This window comes from Saccopteryx leptura, chromosome 4 (assembly GCF_036850995.1).
Source record: "Saccopteryx leptura isolate mSacLep1 chromosome 4, mSacLep1_pri_phased_curated, whole genome shotgun sequence".
Taxonomy (NCBI): Eukaryota; Metazoa; Chordata; class Mammalia; order Chiroptera; family Emballonuridae; genus Saccopteryx; species Saccopteryx leptura.
This window is the reverse complement of record NC_089506.1, coordinates 129,564,404-129,590,193: the sequence shown is the minus strand read 5'-3', so window position 1 is coordinate 129,590,193 and position 25,790 is coordinate 129,564,404. Positions and strand designations below refer to the sequence as shown.

The window sequence follows — 25,790 nt, the reverse complement described above, 5'->3', positions numbered from 1 at the left end:
CAATAGCCAATGTAATCCTAAGGAAAAAGAATGAAGCTGGGGCATTACAATACCTGACTTCAAATTATATTACAGAGCCACAATAATCAAAACAGCATCGTATTGGCAGAAAAATAGACACTCAGAACAATGGAACAGAATAGAGAGCTCAGAAATAAAACCATATATATATGGTCAAATCATCTTTGATAAAGGAGCCAACAACACACAATGGAGAAAAGAAAGCCTCTTCAACAAATGGTGCTAGGAAAACTGGAAAGCCACATGCAAAAGAATGAAACTAGACTACATTTTGTCCCCTTGTACCAGAATTAATTCAAAATGGATCAAAGACCTAAATATAAGATCTGAAACAGTAAATTACATAGAAGAAAACATAGGTAATAAACTCATGGACCTTGGCCATAAAGAACATTTTATGAATTTGACTCCAAAGGCAAGGGAAGTGAAGGCAAAGATAAATGAATGGGACTACATCAGACTAAGAAGCTTTTGCACAGCAAAAGAAACTGACAACAAAACAAACAGACAGCCAACTAAATGGGAGATATTTTCAAACAACAGCACAGATAAGGGTCTAATATCCAAAATATACAAAGAATTCACAAAACTCAACAATAAACAAGCAAACAATCCAATAAAAAAAAATGGTAAGAGGACATGAACAGACACCTCTCCCAGGAAGATATACAAATGGCCAACAGATATATGAAAAAGATGTTCGTCTTCACTAGCTATTAGAGAAATGCAAATCAAAACTACAATGAGATCCCACTTCACACCTATTAGATTAGCTATTATCAACAAGACAGATAATAACAAGTATTGGAGAGGCTGTGGAGAAAAAGGAACCCTCATTCACTGTGGGTGGGAATGTAAAGTAGTACAACCATTATGGAAGAAAGTATGGTGGTTCCTCAAAAAATTAAGAATATAACTACTATATGACCCAGCAATCCCTCTATTGGAGTATATACCCTCAAAACCCAAAATCATTGGTATGTAAAGACACATGCAGCCCCATGGAAAGACACATGGCCAAGACATGGAAACAACCAAAAAGCCCTTCAATAGAAGATTGGATAAAGAAGATGTGATACATATATACTATGGAATACTACTCAGCCATAAGAAATGATGACATAGGATCATTTATGACAACATGGATGGACCTTGGTAACATTATACGGAGTGAAATAAGTAAATCAGAAAAAACTAAGAACTGCATGATTCCATACATAGGTGGGACATAAAATTGAGACTCATGGACATGGAGAAGAGTGCAGTGGTTACCAGGGGGAGGGAAAGGGAGGAGAGGGAGGGAGTGGGGTGGGGAAGGGCATAAAGAAAACCAAATAGAAGGTGATGAAGGACAATTTGACTTTGGGTGAGGGGTATACACCATAATCAAATGTCAAAATGATCTGGAGATGTTTTCTCTGAATCTATATACTCTAATTGATCAATATCACCCTGTTAAATATAATTGTCTAAATAAAATTTAAGAAAAAAATAATAAAATAAATGTTAGCATGCCAAAATCCCTTTTATTAAGTCAGATGCAATGTAGTACCCAGACAAAGAATTCTAAGCAATTATATGAAGAAGGTTCTCTGAATTAAATATGTATGGCCACATATTGAAGCTAATGTAGCCTGGAAAGTTCATCAGAACACAATCTGTTCAAAATAAAGTCTTTTTTGAAGTACTTACAGGTTCTTCTATGGTAGTGGTGGGCATTTGGTTCTCCTAAATTCAAAAACACCTCGCTTAAAAATTCATCAAGCTGGGGTTGGGGGTGGGGAGTAAAGAGGGACAAGTATTTGGTGATGGAGAATGATTTGACTTTGGGTGATGGGCACACAACACAATCAACAGTTCAAATGCTATAGAGATATTGACCTGAAATCTATGTACTCTTATCAATTAATGTCACCCTGTTAAATTTAATTTTCTAAATAATTTTGAAAAATAATCTGAAAATAAAATAAAGGTTCATCAACCATTCCTTATGGACCAGGCTTCTATCAAGTAATTATTCAAGCATTTGAATGTATGCAGAGCTACTGTTTTAAGAAAAATCCTGGCCCAGCTTATAAATCCTCTCATAGCACAGCCCCATTACAACAGAACTAAAAGGCTCCTTAACTTTCAGTCAAATACTATACTCTCCTTTACATGGTTGGTACCTATTGTGCATATGAACTGTTCTAGTTCAGTAATAGAGAATCTGTGGCCTTCAAGTGTCTACTGGAGAACTCAATTTTATCTTCCATATAGCTCCCATTATTTGAGAAAACTGATATTCATGAGCACTGACCTAGAATTCACCATTCACTCCTCAAGATACTCTAATTTTAACTATCAGAAAGTTATTGTCTTTTTCCCCACCCCAGAAAGCCATTTTCATAGGAGTTAATGATCTTTCATCAGAAAGAGTCACATGGGTTACTTTTTATAAAATTGTTATTCAAAAAAATTCAGCCCAATATCCTTTGTTTAGGAAACAAATTCTTCCAGGAATTCCTGGTCAAGGAAAAGTTAGCTCAACCTTAGTGAAATAGTGTACCTATTTCTACCAAAACACTCATACTACTAGTTTCCTTGCTTCTAGAACACAGACGTAAGTGCTGAGCTTAATTTTTTTTTTGCCAGGCATGAAATTATATTATCTATTTTTATATCCCGCATATTTTTATTAACTTATCTTTTTCTTTTAATCTGTGTTTAAAATTTGAGGTCAACCATATCTGCTTTTATGGTAAGTTATCCAAACGTAATATCTTACACAGAATTTATTAATTTATTTGTCTTTCTTAGGGCAGGAACAGGGGTAGTCAACCTTTTTATACCTACCAACCACTTTTGTATCTCTGTTAGTAGTAAAATTTTCTAACTGTCCACCAGTTCCACAATAATGGTGATTTATAAAGTAGGGAAGTAACTTTACTTTATAAAATTTATAAAGCAGAGTTACAGCACGTTAAAGTATATAATAATAATTATTTACTAAGTACTTTATGTCAGATTTTCGCTGTTTGGCAGAATAAATCTTTATAAAACAACTTACTATAGTTAAATCTATCTTTTTATTTATACTTTGGTTGCTCTGCTACTGCCCACCATGAAAGCTGGAATGCCCACGAGTGGGCGGTAGGGACCAGGTTGACTACCACTGGGCTAGAAGAAGGGTGAAATGCTTTTCTCTTCTGAGTTTCAGCAAGGTCATAGTAAATGAGAAGTTTGAAGAAGGAGAAAACACTGTTCTTATCCTTGAAAATTCTATGGTCTGGGCCCTGGTCAATTGGCTCAGTGGCAGAATGTTGATCTGGTGTGTGGAAGTACCTGGTTCAATTCCCAGTCAGGAGAGGCGACCATCTGCTTCTCCCCCTCTCCTCTCCCCCTTCTCTCCCTATTCTCCTCCCATAGCCAATGGCTTGACTGGTTCAAGCATGGTCCCAGGCACTGAGGATAGCTCGGTTGGTCCGAGCACATCAGCCTTAGTCACTGAAAATGGCTTGGTACTTGAGCATCAGCCCCAGATGGGGTTGCCGGGTGAATCCCGGTTGGGACTCATGCGGAAGTCTGTCTCTATATCTTCCCTACTCTCACCTAAAAAATAAAAAAGGATCCTATGGTCTGACTGAGAGCATGAAAGTTTCATACATGAAACAATAAAATCAAGAGCATATGATCAAGTGCCAGAACATATGAAAACATGAGAACTAAGGGAAGAGAAGGTGCTGGAAGGGTCACAGACATTTTCAAGGAAGACCAGAAAGAGGCTTACCTTTGATTTGAAAAAAATAAAATTATAGTTGATAAGAGAAGATGAAAGAGGGAAGATGAATCAGAGACACAAATAATCATTAGAAACTATAGCCCTTTGATTAAAAATAAGAATTTATGAATATTGATACAAATAAATAAATAGAAGAGGAAACTCTTCCTTATAGCAGAGTAACAATTAATCATGAATAAAAGGAATAATGGAGTTAGAAAAATTATTAGTTGAGCTAGGGGTGCTCTCCCTATCTCTTTAATAATCCTTTCCCCTCTTTAATGAGCCTCTTCAGCCTCAAAAAGCCATTGACTGACCTCAAGCCATTCTCTATCCCAGTGGTAAATCTTTTATCCAGGCACTCACATCTAATTAAAAAGTTTGAAAATACCCTCTAAAATATGTGCATTTCCTAATTTTTCACATGATATATAAATATGCTTTACTAAATTAACAGAGAATATAAAACAACAGGAAATGAATTAAATATTTTAAATAATTATTTTATTATATAGAAAAGCTTTGAAATATTGTTTATTTATATATTGGCAAGGGCTATGTGACTGATATACTTTACTATTAAAATATATATATTGGATCAACCTTGGTAAAACAACGATTTGAAGGCCTAAATGTAGGTTTGTTTTATGTTGAGACTGGTTTGAATGGCTGTGATAGCTGAGGAAACCACCTGTCCCTGACACTGCAATCTAAGGGGGAAAAGTGCACGCTACAGCTGTGCCCTCTGCATCTGGACACCTCTTCCTGTATCTTGACACCACTTCCTCATCCCAATCAATACCTACATGAAGGTATCCGCTGAAGTGCGACCACTAATATTTCATGTTCTCTTGTTTATCAGTTGTTATTATAAGCTACATGGAAAGTATTGCATTTTTATATTTTAAATAAATGGATGTGAATTCCACTGAAACTCTTCATTTGGAAAATTTTTAGACAAGTTAAAAAAAACTTAACTTCTGCATATATGAAAGTTTTACTAGGTGATACATATCACTTTGGCCAGAAAATCTAATAATAATGCCAACATTTCCAATCCATCTTTTTCCAACATGCTCTTTCTTCCCAACAGAACCATTTCTCTCTCTCTCTCTCTCTCTCTCTCTCTCTCTCTCTCTCTCTCACACACACACACACACACACACACACACACACACACACAGAGGCAGTTATTTCTCACTTATTGTAATATCACCTTTACTTTAAAAGTCTAGACTGCATCTATTTTTAAAATATGTATCTGCTATGTAGAAATGAATGGCAACTGTTTGCATTTTGGTGACAAAGGTCACCAAATTTGGGACACTTTTTGTAAATAAAACAAAACAAAAAAACACTTTAAGTTTTATAACTCTTCTAATTATTATAATGAGATAACCAACAAATCTCCTTGCAACACAACAATCTCAAGGTCCCTTCCTCTCCCTTTCATCACCAATTATATTACTAAAGCCCTGGTTCTATAAAATGAGTCACAGAGCAATATCCTATAGCACGTGATGTGCAATATGAAATGACATACTGAAGACAGAAGAAAAAGTGAGGACATTTCCATTGCAGAGTTCTCACCTCTCCCTTAGTCGCTTGGAATCATATTTAATACTACCCACATCAAAGGTGAGGGCTATTTATAAACACTAGGAAAGCTTAATTTTGTTCTTACACTTTTTAGATAAAAATAAATAGAAAGTTCTAATGTTGTCTTCTGACTCCCCAAATGGGTCATCTTGCATCTTTAGTCCTCAGCCCTCCAAAACCATTCCTTTCTTACCATCCCCATGCTGCAAAACTGCTTCTCACTCAATCCTCTCCTCTAACCTCCATCCCACAAGAAATGCTCCATGTTATTAGTAATGTCAGCTGCTGACAAAGCAGTGTCATTAAAACATAGAAAAACCCTCAGGATCTTTGGATTTGTGACTCCATTTTGAATACTACTCACATTGCAAGCTGTCCTTTCCTCCCTAAGCACTGATTCCTACATTCACAGACACGTTTAACCTGAGCATATGTGATACTTCAGGAGACGGCCTTTATTTTTTGTATTCTGCCCTGTTTGCTGGCTCCCCAACCTTCCACATTGTTGTTTTTGCCCCAAATATTTCTCTGTGTCAACAATGCCTAATACATGGGATTTTTTCATGTTACTCCTCAGAGGGAAGCCTCCTTGACTTAAAAAAATTCATAGAATCAGCTTCCTAGGGAAGCCCTTTTTTCTTTTCATTCCTCAGGGGACAAAAACCTGGTTTCTGACACCTGACTCCATCTTGAGCTCACACTGCATGAATCCCATTTTGCAAACCATTGCATAATACTTTGTTCATAACCCAGAATAATGTCTTTTCCACTCACTCTGGTAACTTTTTGCTTAAGGGAAATTGTTTTCCACAGTTAACATTTAATAAGAAACTAGCATATTACAAACTTTGCCCAGTTTTTTTAAAAGAACTTATGACAAGGGTATGTTGCTTTTTTTTTTTTTTAATTCTTGGGATGTCTAAGAAGTAAAATTGCAGAAAATCTGGTAATTTATTCTAAAATGCAGGCCACATCAAACCAATCAAATATAAATGAGCAAATAAGTTATTAAAATATTAAAAGTACATTCTCCTTAACGACCTAAAAGTGTTATAAGGATGTAAGCCCTCTTCTTAAGATATTGCCACTTGCCCAAATTTCCATCTGCTGACAACCTCTTACCTGGACAGCCTCATGGCCTCTCACTCACTCACTCCTGCCTTGTCTCTGCTCTTTGCACAGCCTCCTAACTCTTCCATCTCCATCACATTTTGTCCCTTTACTTGGCTTTCCTCTTCTTCACGGCACTGATTACTCTCACACACTGTTTGTGAATTTTCCGCCTGCCCCACCAGAATGTGGCTCCACGAGGGCAGGGACTTTGTTTTGATTTAATATCATAAATAAATAAACAAATAAATGAAAAAGGACCACAAGCCAGGTGAGGGGAATACAGGTGAAGGTCTTGGTCCTGTTAAGGATCACCCAGATGCTGTTCTTTGATACAAAGGGTACCATTTACTAAACACCATTTGTTTAATAACTTTTCACATATTAATTCAATCTTCATCACAACCCTAGCAGGTAGGTACTATTAATATTCCTGTTCTGCACATCAGGAAATAGAAACTTAAGTAACTGGCAGGTAAGTCAAATGGTTAGAAAATGACAGAGCCACGATGCGAATCCAGAAGCCATATGTTCAAGATAAAGATGTCATCAATGTTAATCACATCCTGGAAGTACGCCAACCACAATGGAACTGCTCTAACACGCTGAAAGGGAGCTCCCTCTAAGGAGCTAGCAGTAGGGCGTTGTGAAGGGGAAGAAAACTAATTGCACCAGTGCGCAATTCAGCGTATATGAGTGTTGGGAGGTGCTTTTCTTACTGCATGCCAGGTAGATCCTGCAGTGAGCTCCGATTTCTCCAGGAGGACCACATCTTTCATCCCTGCCTTGGCGAGGTGATAAGCCAGACTCACACCAACACAGCCACCTCCAACAATCACTGCCTCTGCTCTGTCTTTCCATCTTGTTTCTGCAGATAAGGGTGGGTTGTCCTTTCTGAAAGACAATTTTAAAAAAATGGTAGTTCTACTAGGCTATGATAGCTAAAGTGGTTTTGTTTGTTTATTGTTTGTTTTTTTAAAGCATCAAAAGCCTAACTTAGGCAACCTGGTGGGGGAGGGAGGAGGAGGCATTTGAGCCCCAGTCCATATCATTCTGGCCCATTGTAGATAAGCAATACAGTTAAAGAATTGAACAGGTGACTTTTTTAAAAGAGAATTTAGAGAATAATGTTTCTTAATAAATTTATGAAATAGTTATAATAATTTTATTCCACAAAAGCCATATCCATGAAGTTTAATTCTATAAATCTTGTATCACCTCCCTCCACTGTTTCCCAGGTTAAAGAGAGCCAGATGAACTAAAACGTTCTTTCTCATGTAACTTCCTCTCACCCTGTACATGCCTCTCTAATTATAATTACTGCTCAGTGGTTTCATATATTTATTTGCATGACTGTCTTCCCAGCTGGATCGTGAGCTTCTCCAACACATAGTGTGAAAAAAGCAATATATGGTATGGCCCTGGCCTGGGGCTCAGTGGATAAAGCGTCCTCTCTGCGCACGAAGTCAGGGCTCCATTCCAGGGCAGGCACGTCCCAGGAGCAGCCAACTAGTACACAACCAGGTGGAACAACAAGTTGACCTCTCTTTCTCCTCCCCTCCCCTCCCCTTCTCTCCCCTCTCCCTCTCTCCCTTCCTCTCTCTTTATCAATTGGGGGGGGGGGGGGGAGAGACAATGTGTAAGTAAGCCAAAAAAACAAAACATATACATTTGTGTTTGTAGACACAATAGATCCTCCTTGGGTACATACAAAAGGCACTGTAACAGGTGACTGGGAAGGAGGGTTGGAGTTGAAGCAACTTTTCACTGGGAACTCCTTTATGCTGTATCACTTCGTGAGGTTGTGCACGGAAAAGAAAACGTAAATGAAGAAGAAAGCCAAATGCTCATTTCTCACAGCACCCCCAATACCCAGTCCGCCTTGGCCCCTCATTCCCACCCTGCTGCCACCTGGATTTGGGCCTCTGAGCCGGCGGTGGTTTCCACTCACCCTTGGCGGCCACTGACGGAGCGCAGGTGGCCAGGGGAGCCAGGCAGCGGGAGACCCCGCAGGGGGAGGCCCAGCAGCCGCTGCGCACCCGGGCGGAGCATGGCGAAGCAAGCGCACAAACAACAGCTCCGACAACTGCTCCGAGGCGCGGGCAGCCGGGGGCCACAGGGCCCTCCCCCGGGGGAGGGGCGGGTCAGGGACAGGCAGGCGCGCTTCCTGCCACCCGGCCCCGGCAAGAGCGCGCCGCCGCTATGGCACCCGCCGGAGGCCTCGGGGCTCAGAGGGTGAGTTTCCCAAAGTCCGCAGCTCCTCGGCTACTCGACCAGCCCTCTAGGCTGCGCGCTCCTGGCGCCGGAGTCCAATCCCGCCGGAGCCACTGCCCAGCTCCGCGGCCAGGGCACGGCGCCTGGATGGCTCTGGGCCTCGGTTCATCGGATTGCCAGGCGGATGGCGGTATATCTTGGGGTGAGGATAGGATAATAAGCCTAGGTACCATTTATTGAGCCCTGACTGGAGGCTGGCTCTGCACACAGTGCATTACGCGAATTATCTCTTTGTCTTCACAAGTGTCCCCATTTTACAGTTGAGGACACGGAGGCCCTCATAGACGACCAGCGCAGAGTGGAGCGGGATTTGAGCCTCCGGACTCAGAGGTCACATTTCCATTTTCTCCCCTTAGCGGACCCGCACCAACTGTGTCCCGGGTCTCCTGCTCCAGAGTCCCGTTCCCTCTGGTTTCGGGAAAGGCCACAGCCTGGCTATCACGGTAGCTGGCTAGCCTGAAGCCAGGCCTGGCTCGATCAGTGCCAGACCCGCGGCGGACGGTGGAGGGGAGGGTGCATGAGGACCCTCCGTCTCATCCCACCTGGCAGTCCCTATCTCCCTCCGGGCTCTTTCTGTCGGCCCGTTACCATTAGGGTCGCCAGCTGTTGGTTTTGTTCACCCATTTCCACACTCACTGTGGGAAGAAGGGGTGACAAAATAAAATTAGGAAGGACATGAACTTGGACACAGAACATATCCAGGGCCCCTCAAAGCAACCCACTTGTGCCCCCAAATTTGTGAGATGGTGGGGAAGAACGGGGAAATACAGACTTGAAAATGTGCACCACTGACTTATATCATATATCCTAAAGTTAAGAACAATCAAGACACCCTACAGTAGTGGGCTCCCTAAATAAATTAAGGTTCATCCTCGTAATAATTTGTTAGCCCATTAAGATGCTAAGTGTGGAAGCAGGCAAAGTGCTTTGGCAATCCTAACTTAGGAAGGGAGAAGATACATTACAGACTGATCGCAACTACACATATAAAAATATTTATATACACACAATAATGGTAATTGATACATAAGATGAGAAATATGGGTTTAAAAACTTAAAACATTTTGGATATGTTTTTCTGATTATAAGAGTAAAATATGGGCATTGACGGAAACGGGCATAATAAAGGCAGCAAGAAGCACAGAACACTGCTGATTTTTTCTCAAAACTTTGTCTCATACTATGTTCACTTTTACAGTTCTTTTTTTTTTTTTTTAAGTTTTGAAAATACGCTTGTAATGCTGGTGGGTGAGGCCAAGCTGGTTCACATTAAATTCAGGCAGACAGTAGAGGAAGTAAGGAGTCAGAAAGCATCAGGCCATACCCGTTTATTGGAGGCTCTCAGAGACAGGCGAGTGAATAAACAAAGGAAAACCACTTTCCCAGTGGAGGGCAAGGGATCAGGAAAACCTCCCCTCTCAGTGGCCAGTGGCGGCTGAGGTATTCAGGGAACTGCACCTTGCAGTGGCAGGAGAGCAATCTGGGAGAATCACCACTGAGGGAAAGCACCCAGAGTTTTCATAGAAGCACACACGTGGCTTTATGCCACTTGCTTATGCATTAACTGTGCAAAGAGCTTGCAGCTGGGAAACCAGCGAGCAAGCCTAACGCAGCTGTTTGCCCCACAATGCTGTTCTGTTCAATTTCTTCCTGGCCTCTCTTCTTGCAGAACCAAGCTTATGATATACTAATCCATGTCAATGTGTACTTGGGAGTTAAAATTAAAGTGTTGAAAGGAAGGAGTTGATCTCACCTCTCGTCGCAGCTAATAGGTGCATTTAAAGAGTTTAATTGCCACAGAGGACACCTCCAATTGCTTCTTTAATCCAAAAGAGCTGTACCAGGGCAATTTTCAGGCATATGGGGAGATACTTTAGGCAGCTGGATCTCTGGCTGCCTCCTGCCACAGGGTGAAGTTGGTAGACTCCTTTGTGTGTGAATAGAAGTGCCCTGAAGCCAGATCTTAACTCCAGAAGACCAGATATGGATACCTGCATGGAGGGGGCATAACTGTCTCTCAGAGCTCACTCTCAGATCCCAGGTAGATTCACTGCGAAACTGAAAGGGGGACTGGAATGAAAATATAAATGTACCACGAATTAGTTTACAGTGTTCTTTATTTCACATAGACCCGTCATTCTAGAGCTGTCTTTAAATCATACTGATATAGTAATTAATTAAGGTGGTAAGTGCAGCAGTGAAGGAGGGGCTAAAAGATACCCTGAATTTGAATCTTAGCAACTTCTTTATTTTGCTAATGACTGTTTAGAAAACTGAATAACAGATAAAAATATCTTACCTTTATTTGGTATCATCAAGACATTGCCAAAGATGTACTATAATTTTCTTAAAACCCTAGCTAATTTTCCATTAAAGAATATACTGTATTTTTCGCTCCACAAGACTTATTTTTGCCCTGGCCGGTTGGCTCAGCGGTAGAGCGTCGGCCTAGCGTGTGGAGGACCCGGGTTTGATTCCCGGCCAGGGCGCACAGGAGAAGCGCCCATTTGCTTCTCCACCCCTCCTCCGTGCTTTCCTCTCTGTCTCTCTCTTCCCCTCCCGCAGCCAAGGCTCCATTGGAGCAAAGATGGCCCGGGCGCTGGGGATGGCTCTGTGGTCTCTGCCTCAGGTGCTAGAGTGGCTCTGGTCGCAACATGGCGACGCCCAGGATGGGTAGAGCATCGCCCCCTGGGGGGCAGAGCTTCGCCCCTGGTGGGCGTGCCGGGTGGATCCTGGTCGGGCGCATGCAGGAGTCTGTCTGACTGTCTCTCCCTGTTTCCAGCTTCAGAAAAAAGAAAAAAAAAAAAAGAAAAAAAAAAAGACTTATTTTTTTCCCCCAAAAGTGGAGGAAAAATACAGTATTTTTTATGGAGTGAAAAATACAGTATTTTTTTTTTCTTTTCTCCTGATGACAAAGCTTGTAGCTTATGTGAGACATGTTACATTTTCAAAAGTCTTGTCTGCCTGTGAACTCTGACTAGTTTATTAAAGACTTCTCCTTTGTTAGGTGCTGTAGGAGTTGACAAGGTGTGTCAACTGAGCCACAAACATCTCACAGCCACACGGAAAAGACAGGGCAGGAAGCAGACAGTGCAGCAGGTGATGGGTGTGGAAATGAAGGGAGCTTGGACTTACACAGGATACAGAGGAAGAGGTAATCACAGATAAGAGTAGGTCAGGCCAGGCTTTGCTCTGGCAGCATTGGAAGATAGAATACGTGCTGGAGGGAACTAAGAGCATTTCAGTAACCTGGGGGGGTGAGGATGGTGGGGAGCATATACAAGAGTGTTAAATACATGCACTTTGTTTGGATGTGGGAGGTGAGATATTAACTATGACACCTAAATTTTATACCAATGTTTTTTTCCCCACTAAAATTCTTTGATGTATACTATTAAAGTTGAGTCTTAACATAATTAATTGAAGTGTGTTAGATTTTCAAGGTGAGATTTTTATACGGGTAACTATACATCTAATTTTATATATCCCTCCGCAGCATTCACTTTTTACATTGTCTTGAGATGATTTGTTGACCACTGGCCTTCCACAAGGTAGCCGGTCTTTTTCTCGATTTAATGTGTATTGCCGTTGCCTAGAGCTCTACCTGGCATGTGGGAAGGTCTCACTGAAAGTTTAAAGATTAAGTCCTTATTTATGTTTCAAAAGAACAAACAAAAAGAGCAAATTGTATTTTTGGAGGTAGTAGAGAGTAGGTGAGAATCATGGCAAATCTTTACATTTCTTCCAAATCCAGCTAAAATCCGTCTTTAGATATGAAATATAGAAAAAGAACTGGAGTCAGGAGCACTGTCGGTCAAACAGTGTTTGTGGCCAACACAGCAGGGCTGCACTGCACCTCCTTCCACAGGAGAGTGGATAGTGTGGATATGACAGCCTGGTACTTAGCCTGACTGACGAGATGCTGCAACTGGAGGCTTTTCTCCCCAGTGTACGCGATGCTCTGTGTCCAGCTGCGGGCAGGGCTGAAGTGAACTGGCCTTGTATTTTCACTAACACATCATATCTTCAATTACTGTAGTCTATACTGTACAAGAGGGCTCGGGATCACCCTGGGGTGTTTGCAGTTTGTCAGAGGGTGGTCAGGGAAGACCTCACTGAAAAGATAACACTTGACCAAAGACCTGAAGGATGTGAGAAAGTGAGCCATGCACGTATCTGAGGGGGGTGTGTTTTGGACATGGCAACCATTACCTTTGGATAACTGCTCTGGATACAAACTTTTACTCAAGTTATGAGTAGGCTGAAAAGTGGTAAATAGAAAAAGACTTGGAATTTAGAAGATCTGAAGCCTTTGTTACTAACTTAACTCTGTGATCTTGGGCAAGTCACATAGCCTCTCTGAACCTCAGTTTCCTTGTTTTTAAAATGTCCTGCCTAGCTCAAAGAGTTGTTGGGAGTACCAAATGATAACAGGTATATAAACATGATGGAAGACGTAGAGCATAATTATCAAGTATTGTGTTCATTAGGATTATGTTCAGTGGTTTACACAAAAAAAGAGGTTTATTTTTCTTGCTGAATACTCAGAGATGCCATCCAGACAGAAGGCAGCTGTTATCCTTCTGCTCTGCTCACCTTAGCATGTGTGTGTCAATGGCGTGGCCACAGGATGACTGCTCGATCTCCAGGGCTTATGCTGACACTCCAGTCAGAAAGGAAAAAAGTGTCAAGATGGAAGGGAGTGGGCATCTCTATCAGGAAAGCAAAACTTGTCCAGAAACCTTCAGCAGACCTCCGGCTATGTCACCTATTGGTCAGCACTGTGTCAAAGGGCCATTCCCAGCAGCAAGGGACCCTGAGATTATTTTTAAGTTGAAAACATTGTCTCCCCAAACAAAACGCATTAGCAAGGAAGAGGAGAGAAAACACTAATTAGGAAACTACCAATACAGTGTGTCCGTAAAGTCATGGTGCACCTTTGACCGGTCACAGGAAAGCAACAAAAGATGATAGAAATGTGAAATCTGCACCAAATAAAAGGAAAACTCTCCCAGTTTCATACCTATTCAGTGCAGTTCGATGTGGGCTCATGCACAGATTTTAGGGCTCCTTAGGTAGCTATCCTGTATAGCCTCTACAGACTCGTCACTGACTGATGGCCTACCAGAACGGGGTTTCTCCACCAAACTGCCGGTTTCCTTCAACTGCTTATCCCACCGAGTAATGTTATTCCTATGTGGTGGCGCTTCGTTATAAATGCGCTGATATTCACGTTGCACTTTGGTCACGGATTCAAATTTAGCGAGCCACAGAACACACTGAACTTTCCTCTGGACCGTCCACATCTCGACTGGCATGGCCATGGGCTGCTCCGCTGTATACACGGTGTTACGTCATCATCTGCGCATGCCACATCATCCTACAGAAACTGGGAGGGTTTTCCTTTTATTTAGTGCAGATTTCACTTTTCTATCATCTTTTGTTGCTTTCCTGTGACCAGTCAAAAGTGCACCATGACTTTACGAACACACTGTATATGCCACAAACATTGAAAACCCAAAATAACTACTATGGAATCACCACTTCCATTATATTATGACATAGATTAAATATTAGGAAAAAAATAGTCACAGCCTTTGCACAAAACCAGTACAGGGATTACCCAAGAAATAATAGTGTATTCAATTGTTCTGGAACAGTGCTAGACACTGATGCCTTTAACGGAACAGGAGCTATAGGAACAACATACTGCCTTTCCGAAAATTAGAAACTACTTTTTAGAGTTAAAAAAAAAAAAGAGGGTGATTTTTCTTTCTTTCTTTCAGGGTATTTTAGAGCGTCTGGACAGTGGGGAGGTTGTGGTTGGAGATGGCAGTTTTCTCATAACCCTGGAGAAGAGGGGCTATGTGAAAGCAGGGCTCTGGACTCCAGAAGCCGTGGTAGAACATCCAAATGCAGGTCAGTGCCAACATCTCTAAGAGTGTTTACCTGGGTAACAGTGTATGTACATATGATTGAGAGAAGATAAAAAAAAATAATGTGTGTCTTCTAAGGACCATTTCACTTATAAAAATTGCCAAGGTGTGGATAGTGGCAGTACATGGGCTGAAAGAAAATGGTCTCCTTCTCCCTCTCTCCTTCTTTCTCTCTTCCCCCCACCAGGCACACACACTTGCGTCTTCATATAGAGGGAATGCCAAAATATGCATCTTTATTTACTTATTTATTTGAGAGGAGGGGGAGAGGGAGAGAGAGAGAGAGAGAGAGACTCACCCGCATGTGTCCTGACCAGGATCTACCCAGCAACTCCCATCTGGAGTCGATGTTCTGCCTACCTGGGGCCATGCTTGCAACTGAGCTATTTTTAGTGCCTGAGGTGGAGGCTCTATGGAGCCATCCTCAGTGCCCAAGGCCAACATGCTTGAATCAATCAATCCCTGGCTATGGGAGAAAAAATGAGAGAGAGAAAGAGAGAGAGAGAAGGGGGAGGGGCAGGAGAGGAGAAGCAGATGGTCACTTCTCCTATGTGCCCTTACAGGAATCAAACCTGGGACTTCCACATGCCAGGTCGACGTTCTACCACTGAGCCAATCAGCCAGGGCCCAAAATATACATCTTAATATTTTTTTCATGAATTCAAGAGTTTCCTTGGCATAGTAAAACTGTCACTGCTTCAGATTCATCCTTCTAGCTAATTTGTACATTATAACAGTGTGTTTGGTAAGGATGATTAATGGTATCCACCAATTTAACATAGCACAGACAATAGACAGCTAGCTAGGTTCTGTTGCAGAGGGGCAGGGGTGAAGAAATAAACATAGTTTTCCTCATTCTACATTGAGGGCACCACAGTGCTGACTGTAAGTAGAATAGTTAGATTCTTCCTGACACTGGAAATTGAACAAGCCCTCTCTAGACCAAGAGACCAAGAGCAACTGGCCTACCAAGCTTAAATCTCTGCACGAGACTTCACCAAGCTGTAAGGCCATCAGCAGGGTGATATGAGGCTACTCTCAACAGCCCTGATTTGGTATGGACTCTGCCATGTCCTGTCCTTGACTTTTACTGACCTTACTCGGCAATTTTTTAGACAAGTACTAGGTTTGAAAGTGTGTCTGACTGAAGGAGATGTGTGTGGGTGAGCTGCTGCTGCTGCTGCAAATGACCGTTTCTGTGATTTTTTAATATTTTAATTTCAATTTAAAAAACAACTACTCTGTAGTTCGTCAGCTTCACATGGAGTTCTTGAGAGCAGGAGCAAATGTCATGCAGACTTTCACCTTTTCTGCCAGTGAAGAAAACATGGAAAGCCAGGTAAAGAGTGATGCCACATGGCTAGGGGACAGAGTGGGAGGTGAGTGGGCAGTGATCACATATAATAAAAATAACCTCTTGATGAGAAGCTATGGAATTGACCTGATGTGTTATAATACTTTATTACATACTCCACATAAAATATATTAACTAATTGTTATGTAGATGTATACACACTAAATGAATAAGCTTTTCCTATTTAGGGGAAGGAATGCCATGGAACTGTGAAAGGACAGGCCACTGGAAGGGCATGGCCGTTTTCCTGTACTATTTTTTTTATAGAGAAAAAACACTGTATAGATGCTCTTTTTACCTTCTCATTTCACTTCTTCTTTTCTGACCTGCCCATCTGGAGACACGGTGGTCCTAAGGGAACACAGCACTGGCCTAGGAATGAGAACTGGGTTGAATACCCAGCTTTGCCACCTATTGGCTCTGTGATTTTGTGCAAGACACTTAATGGCATGGAGCATTATTTTTCTCTGTAAAATGGAAATAATGTATGCTTAATCGCCTGGAGTGGTTGTAAAAGGTGAAAATGATGAAGCATATAGAGTATTGTGAGATATTCTGTAAATGTAAAGTGTTAATATTTATATATGGTAAGGCCCAACCAACACTTGAGTGCCTGTTATGTGCACTCCCTTAAGTCAGATACAAAGATCGTACAAAGGCATACAGCCCATTCTGAAGTGGCTCAGGGTCAAGTATGGGAGGCAAACAAATATGCTAAACTCCAATGTGGTAAGTACAGTAATGGAAATGCAAGCTCATCGGTGGTAGAGGAGGTGGTACCCAACTCTGCTGGTCTTCTTGAATTGCAGTTAAAACCAGTGACTTCTACTCATCTTACTTGCTCATTTCCCCCTTTGTTATCAGTTGTATTTTACCTTTAAAATGCCAGGCTCACCATCTTGATTCTTGCTCTTTAACCTCAGTGGGAAGATGTAAATGAAGCTGCCTGTAACCTCGCCAGAGAAGTGGCTGGCCAAGGTGATGCTTTGGTAGCTGGTGGGATCTGCCAGACATCAATATATAAACACCACAAGGATGAAGCAAGAGTTAAAAAACTGTTTAGACTACAGCTAGAGGTTTTTGTCAGGAAAAATGTGGACTTCTTGATTGCAGAGGTAAGCATAGTGTCAAACCTATTGGCAAGTATAAATGAGTAGTCTTCACTGTTCATGATGGTATTGGATTGCCTTATGCCCTCATTTCCTCTCTGCAGATGGTCAAAGGTTTATTTAAATGCACTATAGCCAATATCCTCTCACTTGTATGCTAGATTCTCTGTGAGGCCCAAGGACAGACCTAATAAGAGGCCCAGCTGCAGCCTTTGGTTCTCTAAGGTCAGGGTGGTTGCAGCATCTGACTCTCGCGGGGACACTACAACCTGGGGTCAGAGAAAGGGGGCAGTGATTCAGGGAGTATCTTTCCCCAGGGGAGAGGCAGGGCTAGAAGGAGCTGTGTGTATGGACTAGAGCCACGAGGGAGCAAAGCCACGGGGTAGGTGGATGTTCAGACTCCGCCAGGCCCACTGATAACCCTCAGTTCCAAGGAACTCCACCCTTGTTCACTCTTACCTCTCTCTTTTCATTCAAACTGTAACACAAGAGCAGTATTTTGAAGAACGAGACAGAATTGGCCATTGACTGAACATGAAGGCCAAAAATACTCTCTTTCCTCCGCCTCCAAAAATTAAAAAACCTTCATGCACCAATTCCCATTGCAATTGCTAGAGTCAAGTCCTCAACTAAAGTTTTACCCCAACAAGGACAACAGCCTAACAACTGCTATTTCCCCAGTTGCTCTGTTGAAGCTGTTGTAAACCTTGCTTCTTCAACCTTCCCAAGACTCAGAGCCACTTACAGCGTACCCACCTGGGACCAGTCCTTCGCACAGTGCAGACTCTACCCTGAATGCTCTCCACATCATGGGAACACCAGTCTGTTTTATAAGAGCCTCTCTTGTGTCTCTCTGTCGTTCCTCACATACTGCTTCTGCAGAATGTTTCGAGGTGAAAAAGGAAGAAGCAGCGAGATTTCTGCTAGCTTTTCTTCACTAAAAGCCAGTTTTTCAACTGTGGCACTTATGGGGGTTCCTGAGAAGCAGTCCTGCAAGTGTCATAAATACACCAGACAATGTGTCCTGTCCACCATTCACCAAGAAATGCAGTAGCTATCCCTCCCACTCTGTGCCTCAATGTTCTCATCTGGGGAAATAGTCATATTTCTATGTCTACTTTATACAACACTTATGAATATCTACAAGTGAATATAAAAGCACTTTGAAGTAGTGTAAAGCATAACAAACTATTCATTATTAGCCCAGTTCCATAAAAGGTGAGTCCAAAGTTTATTAACTTTAGCTTCTTCAAAATTATGATTTTAAGCATTCAACTACTTTAAAAACCTTTGTGTTCTGCCTGACCTGTGGTGGCGCAGTGGATAAAGCGTCGACCTGGAAATGCTGAGGTCGCCGGTTCTAAACTCTGGGCTTGCCTGGTCAAGGCACATATGGGAGTTGATGCTTCCAGCTCCTCCCTCCTTCTCTCTCTCTGTTTCTCTCTCTCTCCTCTCTAAAGATGAATAAATGAAATTAAAAAAAAAAAAACCTTTGTGTTCTTTAGATCTATATGAATGAAAATCCATATACAGGGTAGGGCAAAAGTAGGTTTACAGTTGTGAGTACGTGAAACAGTTTAATTATTGTCTTATTATTTAACATTACATTACTTCCAGACGAACAGCTGTGAGCGTGCTTTGCCCACCCTGCATGGTGAAGGGCTCCTCAGAAAGGTGCTCATCAGTCAGGCTGGCAGAGACACCTTCCTTAGCAAGTTGTATTGTATACTCAGTTGTTTTTATAACTGTTCTGCAACAATTGCCTTCTATCACTAAAAGCAGCTTTATATTTGGACCAACAGAAAAAAAATGACATTTCTCTTAGTATTTTGAGCATGCTGAAGAAGCGGTGTGGGCTGTAGAAGTCTTGAAGGAGTCCGGGAAACCTGTGGCAGCTACTATGTGCATCGGCCCCGAGGGTGACAAGCATGGCATCACACCTGGAGAATGTGCTGTGAAGCTGGTGAAAGCAGGTCACTGGGACTCAGAGTGTGATTAACAGCTCAGTTGTTGTTTATGACATTTATCAGAGTCTGCTTAATATTTTCAGAGCAGGTCCGAAATAAAAGAATGAGCTGGAATTAGTTTCCTCATCCATAAAACTTGGGAGGTAGCAGGGGATAGCTGACCTCTAAGGCACCTTCTAACTATTAAAAAATAAAATAAAATAAGTAAAAGAATAAAATGTAACAGTTCTTTTTTTTCTTTGCATAGGGGCTTCCATCGTTGGCGTGAACTGCCGCTTTGGGCCCAGGACCAGCCTGAGGACGATGCAGCTCATGAAGGCAGGGGTGCGGGCCGCCGGGCTGCGGGCACACCTGATGGTGCAGGCCCTGGGCTTCCACACGCCTGACTGCGGCCTGGGCGGGTTTGTGGACCTCCCAGAGTATCCCTTTGGTAAGCTCAGCGCATGTGATGAGAAGTCCTTGTGATTTTTAGTTGTGACAAAACTGGAAACAGGTAAAATGCACACCTATGTATAAGACAAAAACTTTCAATGTTAACCAAAAGTGAGCAATTTAAAGAATGTCTAATCTAAAATTGACAGTTTTTTAATTGGAAAAAAAGCTCATTAGAGCATCTATTATCTGAAAATTGTAACAGAAATGCCATAATTACTGTAATACAGGTCTGGAGCCCAGAGTTGCAACCAGGTGGGATATTCAAAAATATGCCAGAGAGGCCTACAACCTGGGGGTCAGGTTCATCGGAGGGTGCTGTGGATTCGAGCCCTACCACATCAGGGCAATTGCAGAGGAGCTGGCCCCAGAAAGGGGCTTCCTGCCACCAGCGTCAGAAAAGCATGGCAGCTGGGGAAGTGGCCTCAGTATGCACACCAAACCCTGGGTCAGAGCCAGGTAAGGATTTTTTAATTAGTAATACTGTTTTCTCAAATCTCACTTTATTATTGTAAATACTAAGCATGCATATAATAATAAAAATTCAGAAAGTATAACTTGTAGAAAGTGAAAAGTAAAAGTTGCTTTCCTCCTGACACCAGTCCTATTCCCAGAGATACCACTATGGGTATTAGATTAAAGCCATTTAAAGTCTTATACATCTACTTCTTGTTTTATCAATTTTTAAAAAGCTTTATGAAAGCTGAGGAATTTAAATCACATACTCTTCCCCTTTTCCCTGTTCTCCATTTCCCATTTTGATTAATTACATTTATTTTTTCTGTTGATTTTCTTTATAAGTTTGAATTTCATATTTTACTGCTTATTTCTTAATTCATCAAAATGCGGCCCTATCTATTTACTCCACTCTTTATAAAATAAGAATTGATTCCTGCTTCCCTCTACTTCCTCTACCTCACCTACATCTTGGCTTAAATTATACCATTACTTTCATATCATCAAAGTTTATAACCATTGTGTTATGCTCTGTAATTATAGTTGTCTTCCAAGACTTGTAATAAAATATAGATTTATTATAAAAATGTAAAGCTAGTAAATAACATCTACAATATTATTATAATTGTCATAGTAAACAAGCAGGATGCATAAAATACAAATTCAAACACAACTTTATTTTTGTCCCCTTCTGTCTCTCCCAACCTACTCAGTGGGTGACCTCTTTCCTCTGTCTCTGTTTGAAAATCCTGACATGCCCCAAGACTTCTTTGGGTAGTTAGTCTTAGGTATAGAAAGCCCCACAATCATTTGATTTAGCCAACACAATGTCAATTCAATAATTAAGTGTTCCATTCCATGTGAAATCAAAACATGGAACATGTTTCAAACCTAAAACTTCCTCTTCTTCCCAGAGACCTCAATAGGTCGGAAACCACGACAGTCAGTGTGATTCTTCTCTTTCTCTGTCTTACAATTCCCACCTTCCCTTCCCAAATTGCTAACCACGATTTCTGACTTCCTAGATTCAAAGTGACAGGAGAAGGGATAGAAGGAGGGGTGAGCTGGCACTACTTGACTGGCACTGTAACTAAAAGATTACCTCCTCTGGACCGGCGGAGCTTCCTGAGCACGGTCACGTTCTTCAGGGGCCTCCACCGGGAACCTTTGCTGTAGTTCTCACGCTTCTCCTCTGACTGCTCTTCCCCCTCAGATCCTAGATTTCTCAGCATGGCACTCCAGATACACCCTCTTTCGGGTCCCATCGTCTTTCCCAGTGATTCTCGGGGCCTGATTTTAAATACCTCCAGATTGGTTCACTCTGTCTCTTATTAGACTCAAAGCTGGCTAGAGGCCCTTTCACCTTTCCTTTATGCAGACAGCCTCTGAGAGGGTGGTCTGCTCCCAATTTAACTGCACCCTCTTCGTCCCAGTGGAGAGTCTGGTGAATCATCTGACTGGCTCTTGGCCACCTACTTTGAAACTTCTGCAGAGCATCTGTCTTGTTTAACACCTGATATCTAGCTTATCTCAAGGCCTCTAATAAAATTTCCAATCTAATGTCTTGGTAATGATTTTCTAAACATTATTCACTGTACAACCAAGTCGTAAGCATGGAACTATAGAAAAAGAGATATAATCCTATTTTACAGAACCTGAGCCACTTGTAGTAAAATGTTCCAAGCATCAAAGTCAGAGTGATTTCTCCTCTTATATTTCATATGTAATATCAATGCATATCATATTTTAATTTACTTCATACTTGGTCTGACTTTCTTTGTACTACATTTGGTTTTCTAGAAATTTCTCATTAACTTCCTGTTTCATTGTTAAAAGAGGAATAACAGTTCTTTACCTTCTCTAATGTCTTCTTATTAAATTATACTATTGGTTATATTCAGCCCACTTCAGCAATGATGATGTTGGGGCAGAGCTGGAATTACAGTTCTGTTTACATCTCTGATTTTCTCTCTCTTCAGTACAATGTCATTTTCCATCTTCCAAAAACGAGTCCAAATCTCCGCTGTCTCTTACTATTCAGTGCTAGTATACATTTAATCCATTTTGTACTTATTTCATTGGGATTTAGAACAATATTCACTTTTGAACTGGAACAATTTTCTTAATGTAAATTTATTTAGATTGTAAAAGTAGAGAAGAAATCATTTAGCCAAACATTTCTTTTGGGAGATCTGGATATTTATTAGAGAAGATGGTTTTTATAGGTGTCATACTTAGAAAAAAGTGCTAAATATAATTAAAAGGAGGAAAAGGCATACCTTGGTGATAAATAAAATACTTCAAATAAGTGAGAAACAACTTATTTTCATTATCATTGTCTAGAGAACCTTAAAATGCATTAGCCACTACAGATAAAGAATTACTCTCTAGAGTGAAGCCAGACATTCCTTGAGCCCTGAACTCCCAAACATACCGATGTTTGCAGATGTCTGTGGTTGCACAGAAACCTGGATGTACCCAGATTTCTGACATTTTCATCATCCCAACACATTGATTTATTCATTGTTTCATAAGTGAAAGGGGGGAAATGTGAAAATATATTTTTAAAAATCTTCTTTCTTTGTCTAAAAACAAGAAACAAATACGGACAAAATTATTTGTGTTCTGTTTTTAGTTACTTTGTAAAGAATTATACTTTGTCTCATTATGTGAAAAACCATCTTCATATACTTGTTATTACATTAAAATACTGAGTGGAACAAGAAGAACCCTGCTAGAAATTCCAGAATGAATGCAAGTTTATAAAACTCAAACACATCGTCTTTTTCTGACAGGTGGTATGAAACCTAAAGACTGTTACTGAGGATAGAGATTTGAGAAAGACCCCTGGCATGAATGGCTGGAAACATGGTTGTTCTGTATGACAGAAATTCTACTTTAGCTTGATCATCCACCTAACTATGTATATTTGATAGATATATTAGATACCAATATTTAAGTTAATTAACTATATATTTTTTAAAACACAGGGCTAGAAGGGAGTATTGGGAACAAATGCTGCCGGCTTCAGGCAGACCTTTCTGTCCTTCGCTGTCAAAGTCAGACATCTAAGAAGTAGTGAAAACACCGAAATAATAAAGCAGAAAGAAATCCTCCTCAAGCCATATCTGGACTCCTTCCCCGCTATTACCGTCAGCCACCCTGATATTTCCAGCCGCTGAATAGCTAACATGATGCAGCCCCCTCAGTTAAAGCCAACATACGAGCATTGCACTCGCGCTGTGGGTAAGCCCGGGGTGGGTGCTGCAGCGGAGGCTGAGGCCATGAGAAACGCTGCTTGTTTGCAGTATTTACTGTCCAGTGAAACTCCAGAACATTGTTTTGAAGGTTATCAGGAACACCAAAATTTGTCTTTGGGATGAACTAGAGATTAAAAAACAACCAGAAGTCTCTGAGCACTGACCTAGTGATTAATTCAGGTGACTAGCTAGGTGCCTGAGGAAGACAGGGTGGCATCTTAAACTAGGGCACTGAGCCTGTTTTTCTTACATGATTTGTACAACAATTTCAAAGGCAATCCCAAAGGAAATGAAGCAAAAACCCTTTTGAACAATGGAAGGATTGCTGAGATAAATGTATAACCTTCCAAATGAATTGCTTTCAAAGATGATTTTCCTTAAAGGTGTTAGGCTCTATAATTTTTTAATGTGTCTTTATAATCACAAGTAGCTAGATTATAAACGATTTAGGGACAAGACCATGTGATGTACTTATATTTCTCCTTATATTATTTAGCATTGTGCTAAGCATAACAATAGTGTTCAAGGAAATACTGTTTAAAATAAGTAACAGTTTTAGAAGACCTTTTTAAAAGTCAGAGTTTACATCTATCTTGGTCTAATATTTTCTTGATTTACCTTTGTGTTATATTCTATGTACTGATTTCTCTCTGTTGATCAAAATAATGTACCCATTTGTGACAATAAACATAAAAATTTATCTTTTGTAGTGCTGGAATGTTTTAAACTTTATGGATATTCTTTGAAATAATAATAATCAACATTTATTATTTATGTTCCAGGCTGTTACTTTTTTTCTCTCTCTCTCTGTGAGAGTAGATGCTCACACAACAGATTGCTTAGTAGGTAAAAATTATGTAAAAGGGCAAAGAGCAAGAGCCAAGAAGCTACATCAGGAGGGGGAGCCATCCTTCACTCTGAATCCCTTCCTTGTGTCTATAGTAGCACAAACGAAAACCTTCATCCAGTTTTATACCACAGAGTTTACAAGTGGTGTAATAAGGCCTGACCTGTGGTGGCGCAGTGGATAATACATCAACCTGGAATACTGAGGTTATTGGTTTGAATCCCTGGGCTTACCAGGTCAAGGCACATATGGGAGTTGATGCTTCCTGCTCCTCCCTTCCCTCTCCCTCTCTCTCTCTCTCTCTTTCTCTATGTCTCTCTTCTTTAAAAAAAATGAATAAGTAAATAAAAATGATTTTAAAAAAAGAAGTGGTGTAATGAATAAACATGAATTATATATGGTAGGTGATAAGGAATTATTCTTAAATCTAGGTCCCTTGGTTACACACACACACACACACACACACACACACACACACACACGGAAAATCATTTAAGGTCCATATTAGCTAAGAGCAACTCATTTAGATTTTTAGAAAGAGTCAAATCATCAACTTTTCAGATTGACAATTGTGATATATACCAAAAAATATTTTAAATGTTCTCTAGAGTTTGTTAGTCATAGGATTGAAAAATGTTGATAGGAAAATTATTTGAGGGGGTTGAGGAAAATGGCGACAGAGTAGACGGACATTACAACTCTCACCTTCCAGAACCAAAGTGGATTACAAATTAACTTAGGAACAATCATTTTGAAAAACCAACTTTGGACTAAACTAAGAGAAATCTATAACCAAGCATCACCGAAGGAACTACACTGAGCTGGTAGGAAGGGTGGAGACGCAGAATAGGCTGCCCCACTCCCAGGAGCTAGAGGCGGCCTGGAGGGACTCTCATGGCGGGTGGGTTGCCTGGAGAGTTGTGGATCCTCAGACTCAGGACCAGAACCTCAGCCTGGAGCCCAAGAGACTAGCGGAGAAATACAGAGAGTATTTAGCTGAAAGAAGAGCCAGGTTACTGTTTGCAAGAGGGAGACAGAACTCTCAGACCCAGGCTCCATCTTAAAAGAACCATGCTGAAAACCTCATTCACAGCCACTTACCCGGGGCCCCAGGCGTGGGGAGCACTAAGAGGACTGGAGTTGCGAGAGGAGAGTGTAGTCTCAGGGGCACAGGGAGAGACTGTGGGAGACAGCCACCATGACTTCTGTACTGGGTCACTCCCCAAACCTAAAGTGGCCATTTTTCCTGGAAGAACCAAGCCAGCAAAGGGAAACAATTACCCTGCTCACCAGAGGCTCTCCTGCCTCACTTATGGCAGGGAGATGCTTGGAAGCAGGGGAATCATCAGGGACACAGGTTTTGAGTGCTGAGGTCTGGACTACACGCCCCCCTGCTATCTTCTGAGTACCCTCCAAATGGCAGGAAGGCCTGGCTGCCACAGCGGCTGCAGCACTTGGCCCGCACAGCAGACAGAGGCAGAGCCTGGCACCCCCTGTGAAGGGCAGCAAGGGGCAGAACCCAGAAAGCCTCCTGCATGCCCAAGGGGGTGGAGCCAGGCAGCCCACATGGAGACAGCAAGGCATGGATCCTGGAGAGTCATCCCGCGCACCTGTGAGAGTGAGGCAGAACCCAGTAAGGTGAGGAGTTTCCCAAGCCCACAGAGC

General features: G+C 41.5%; 2 protein-coding genes and 1 long non-coding RNA gene across 5 annotated transcripts in view; 1 reads left to right on the top strand and 2 right to left on the bottom strand.

Moving 5' to 3' along the window:
- The window catches only part of DMGDH (dimethylglycine dehydrogenase), a 74,932-nt gene extending 66,358 nt beyond the window's left edge, over positions 1–8,574 (bottom strand). For both annotated transcript variants that reach the window (XM_066381696.1, XM_066381695.1), the window contains exons 1-2: positions 8,442–8,574; positions 7,210–7,384 (exon numbers count right to left, since the gene is read on the bottom strand). In XM_066381696.1, the coding sequence (XP_066237793.1) occupies positions 7,210–7,384; positions 8,442–8,542 (276 nt within the window). In that variant the 5' untranslated portion in view covers positions 8,543–8,574. The remainder of the gene's footprint in view (positions 1–7,209; positions 7,385–8,441) is intronic.
- A 22-nt stretch (positions 8,575–8,596) lies between these two features.
- BHMT2 (betaine--homocysteine S-methyltransferase 2) lies at positions 8,597–24,054 on the top strand. 2 transcript variants are annotated; one of them, XM_066381701.1, is made up of 8 exons: positions 8,597–8,725; positions 14,551–14,683; positions 15,948–16,039; positions 16,978–17,169; positions 18,989–19,136; positions 19,378–19,560; positions 19,793–20,021; positions 23,009–24,054. In XM_066381701.1, the coding sequence occupies exons 1-8, from the start codon at positions 8,693–8,695 to the stop codon at positions 23,088–23,090; spliced, it is 1,092 nt and encodes a 363-aa protein (XP_066237798.1). In that variant the 5' UTR covers positions 8,597–8,692; the 3' UTR covers positions 23,091–24,054. The 2 variants fall into 2 exon arrangements, with proteins under 2 accessions (XP_066237798.1, XP_066237797.1); XM_066381700.1 differs by lacking the exon at positions 23,009–24,054 and adding an exon at positions 22,814–23,002.
- Positions 18,376–18,982, bottom strand: LOC136403185 (uncharacterized). The gene is made up of 2 exons (XR_010751116.1): positions 18,654–18,982; positions 18,376–18,451 (listed from the first exon to the last, which is right to left on the bottom strand). It is a non-coding gene; the product is annotated as an uncharacterized lncRNA (long non-coding RNA).
- Positions 24,055–25,790: the final 1,736 nt, after the last annotated feature.

What these genes read in the sequence shown, in the direction of transcription:
- BHMT2 (XM_066381701.1), top strand. Translation starts at nt 8,693, where the DNA reads ATGGCACCCGCCGGAGGCCTCGGGGCTCAGAGG. An exon ending in CCTCCCAGAGTATCCCTTTG is followed by an intron (nt 19,561 to 19,792) that starts GTAAGCTCAGCG and finishes ACTGTAATACAG; the next exon opens with GTCTGGAGCCCAGAGTTGCA. An exon ending in AAACCCTGGGTCAGAGCCAG is followed by an intron (nt 20,022 to 23,008) that starts GTAAGGATTTTT and finishes TTTAAAACACAG; the next exon opens with GGCTAGAAGGGAGTATTGGG.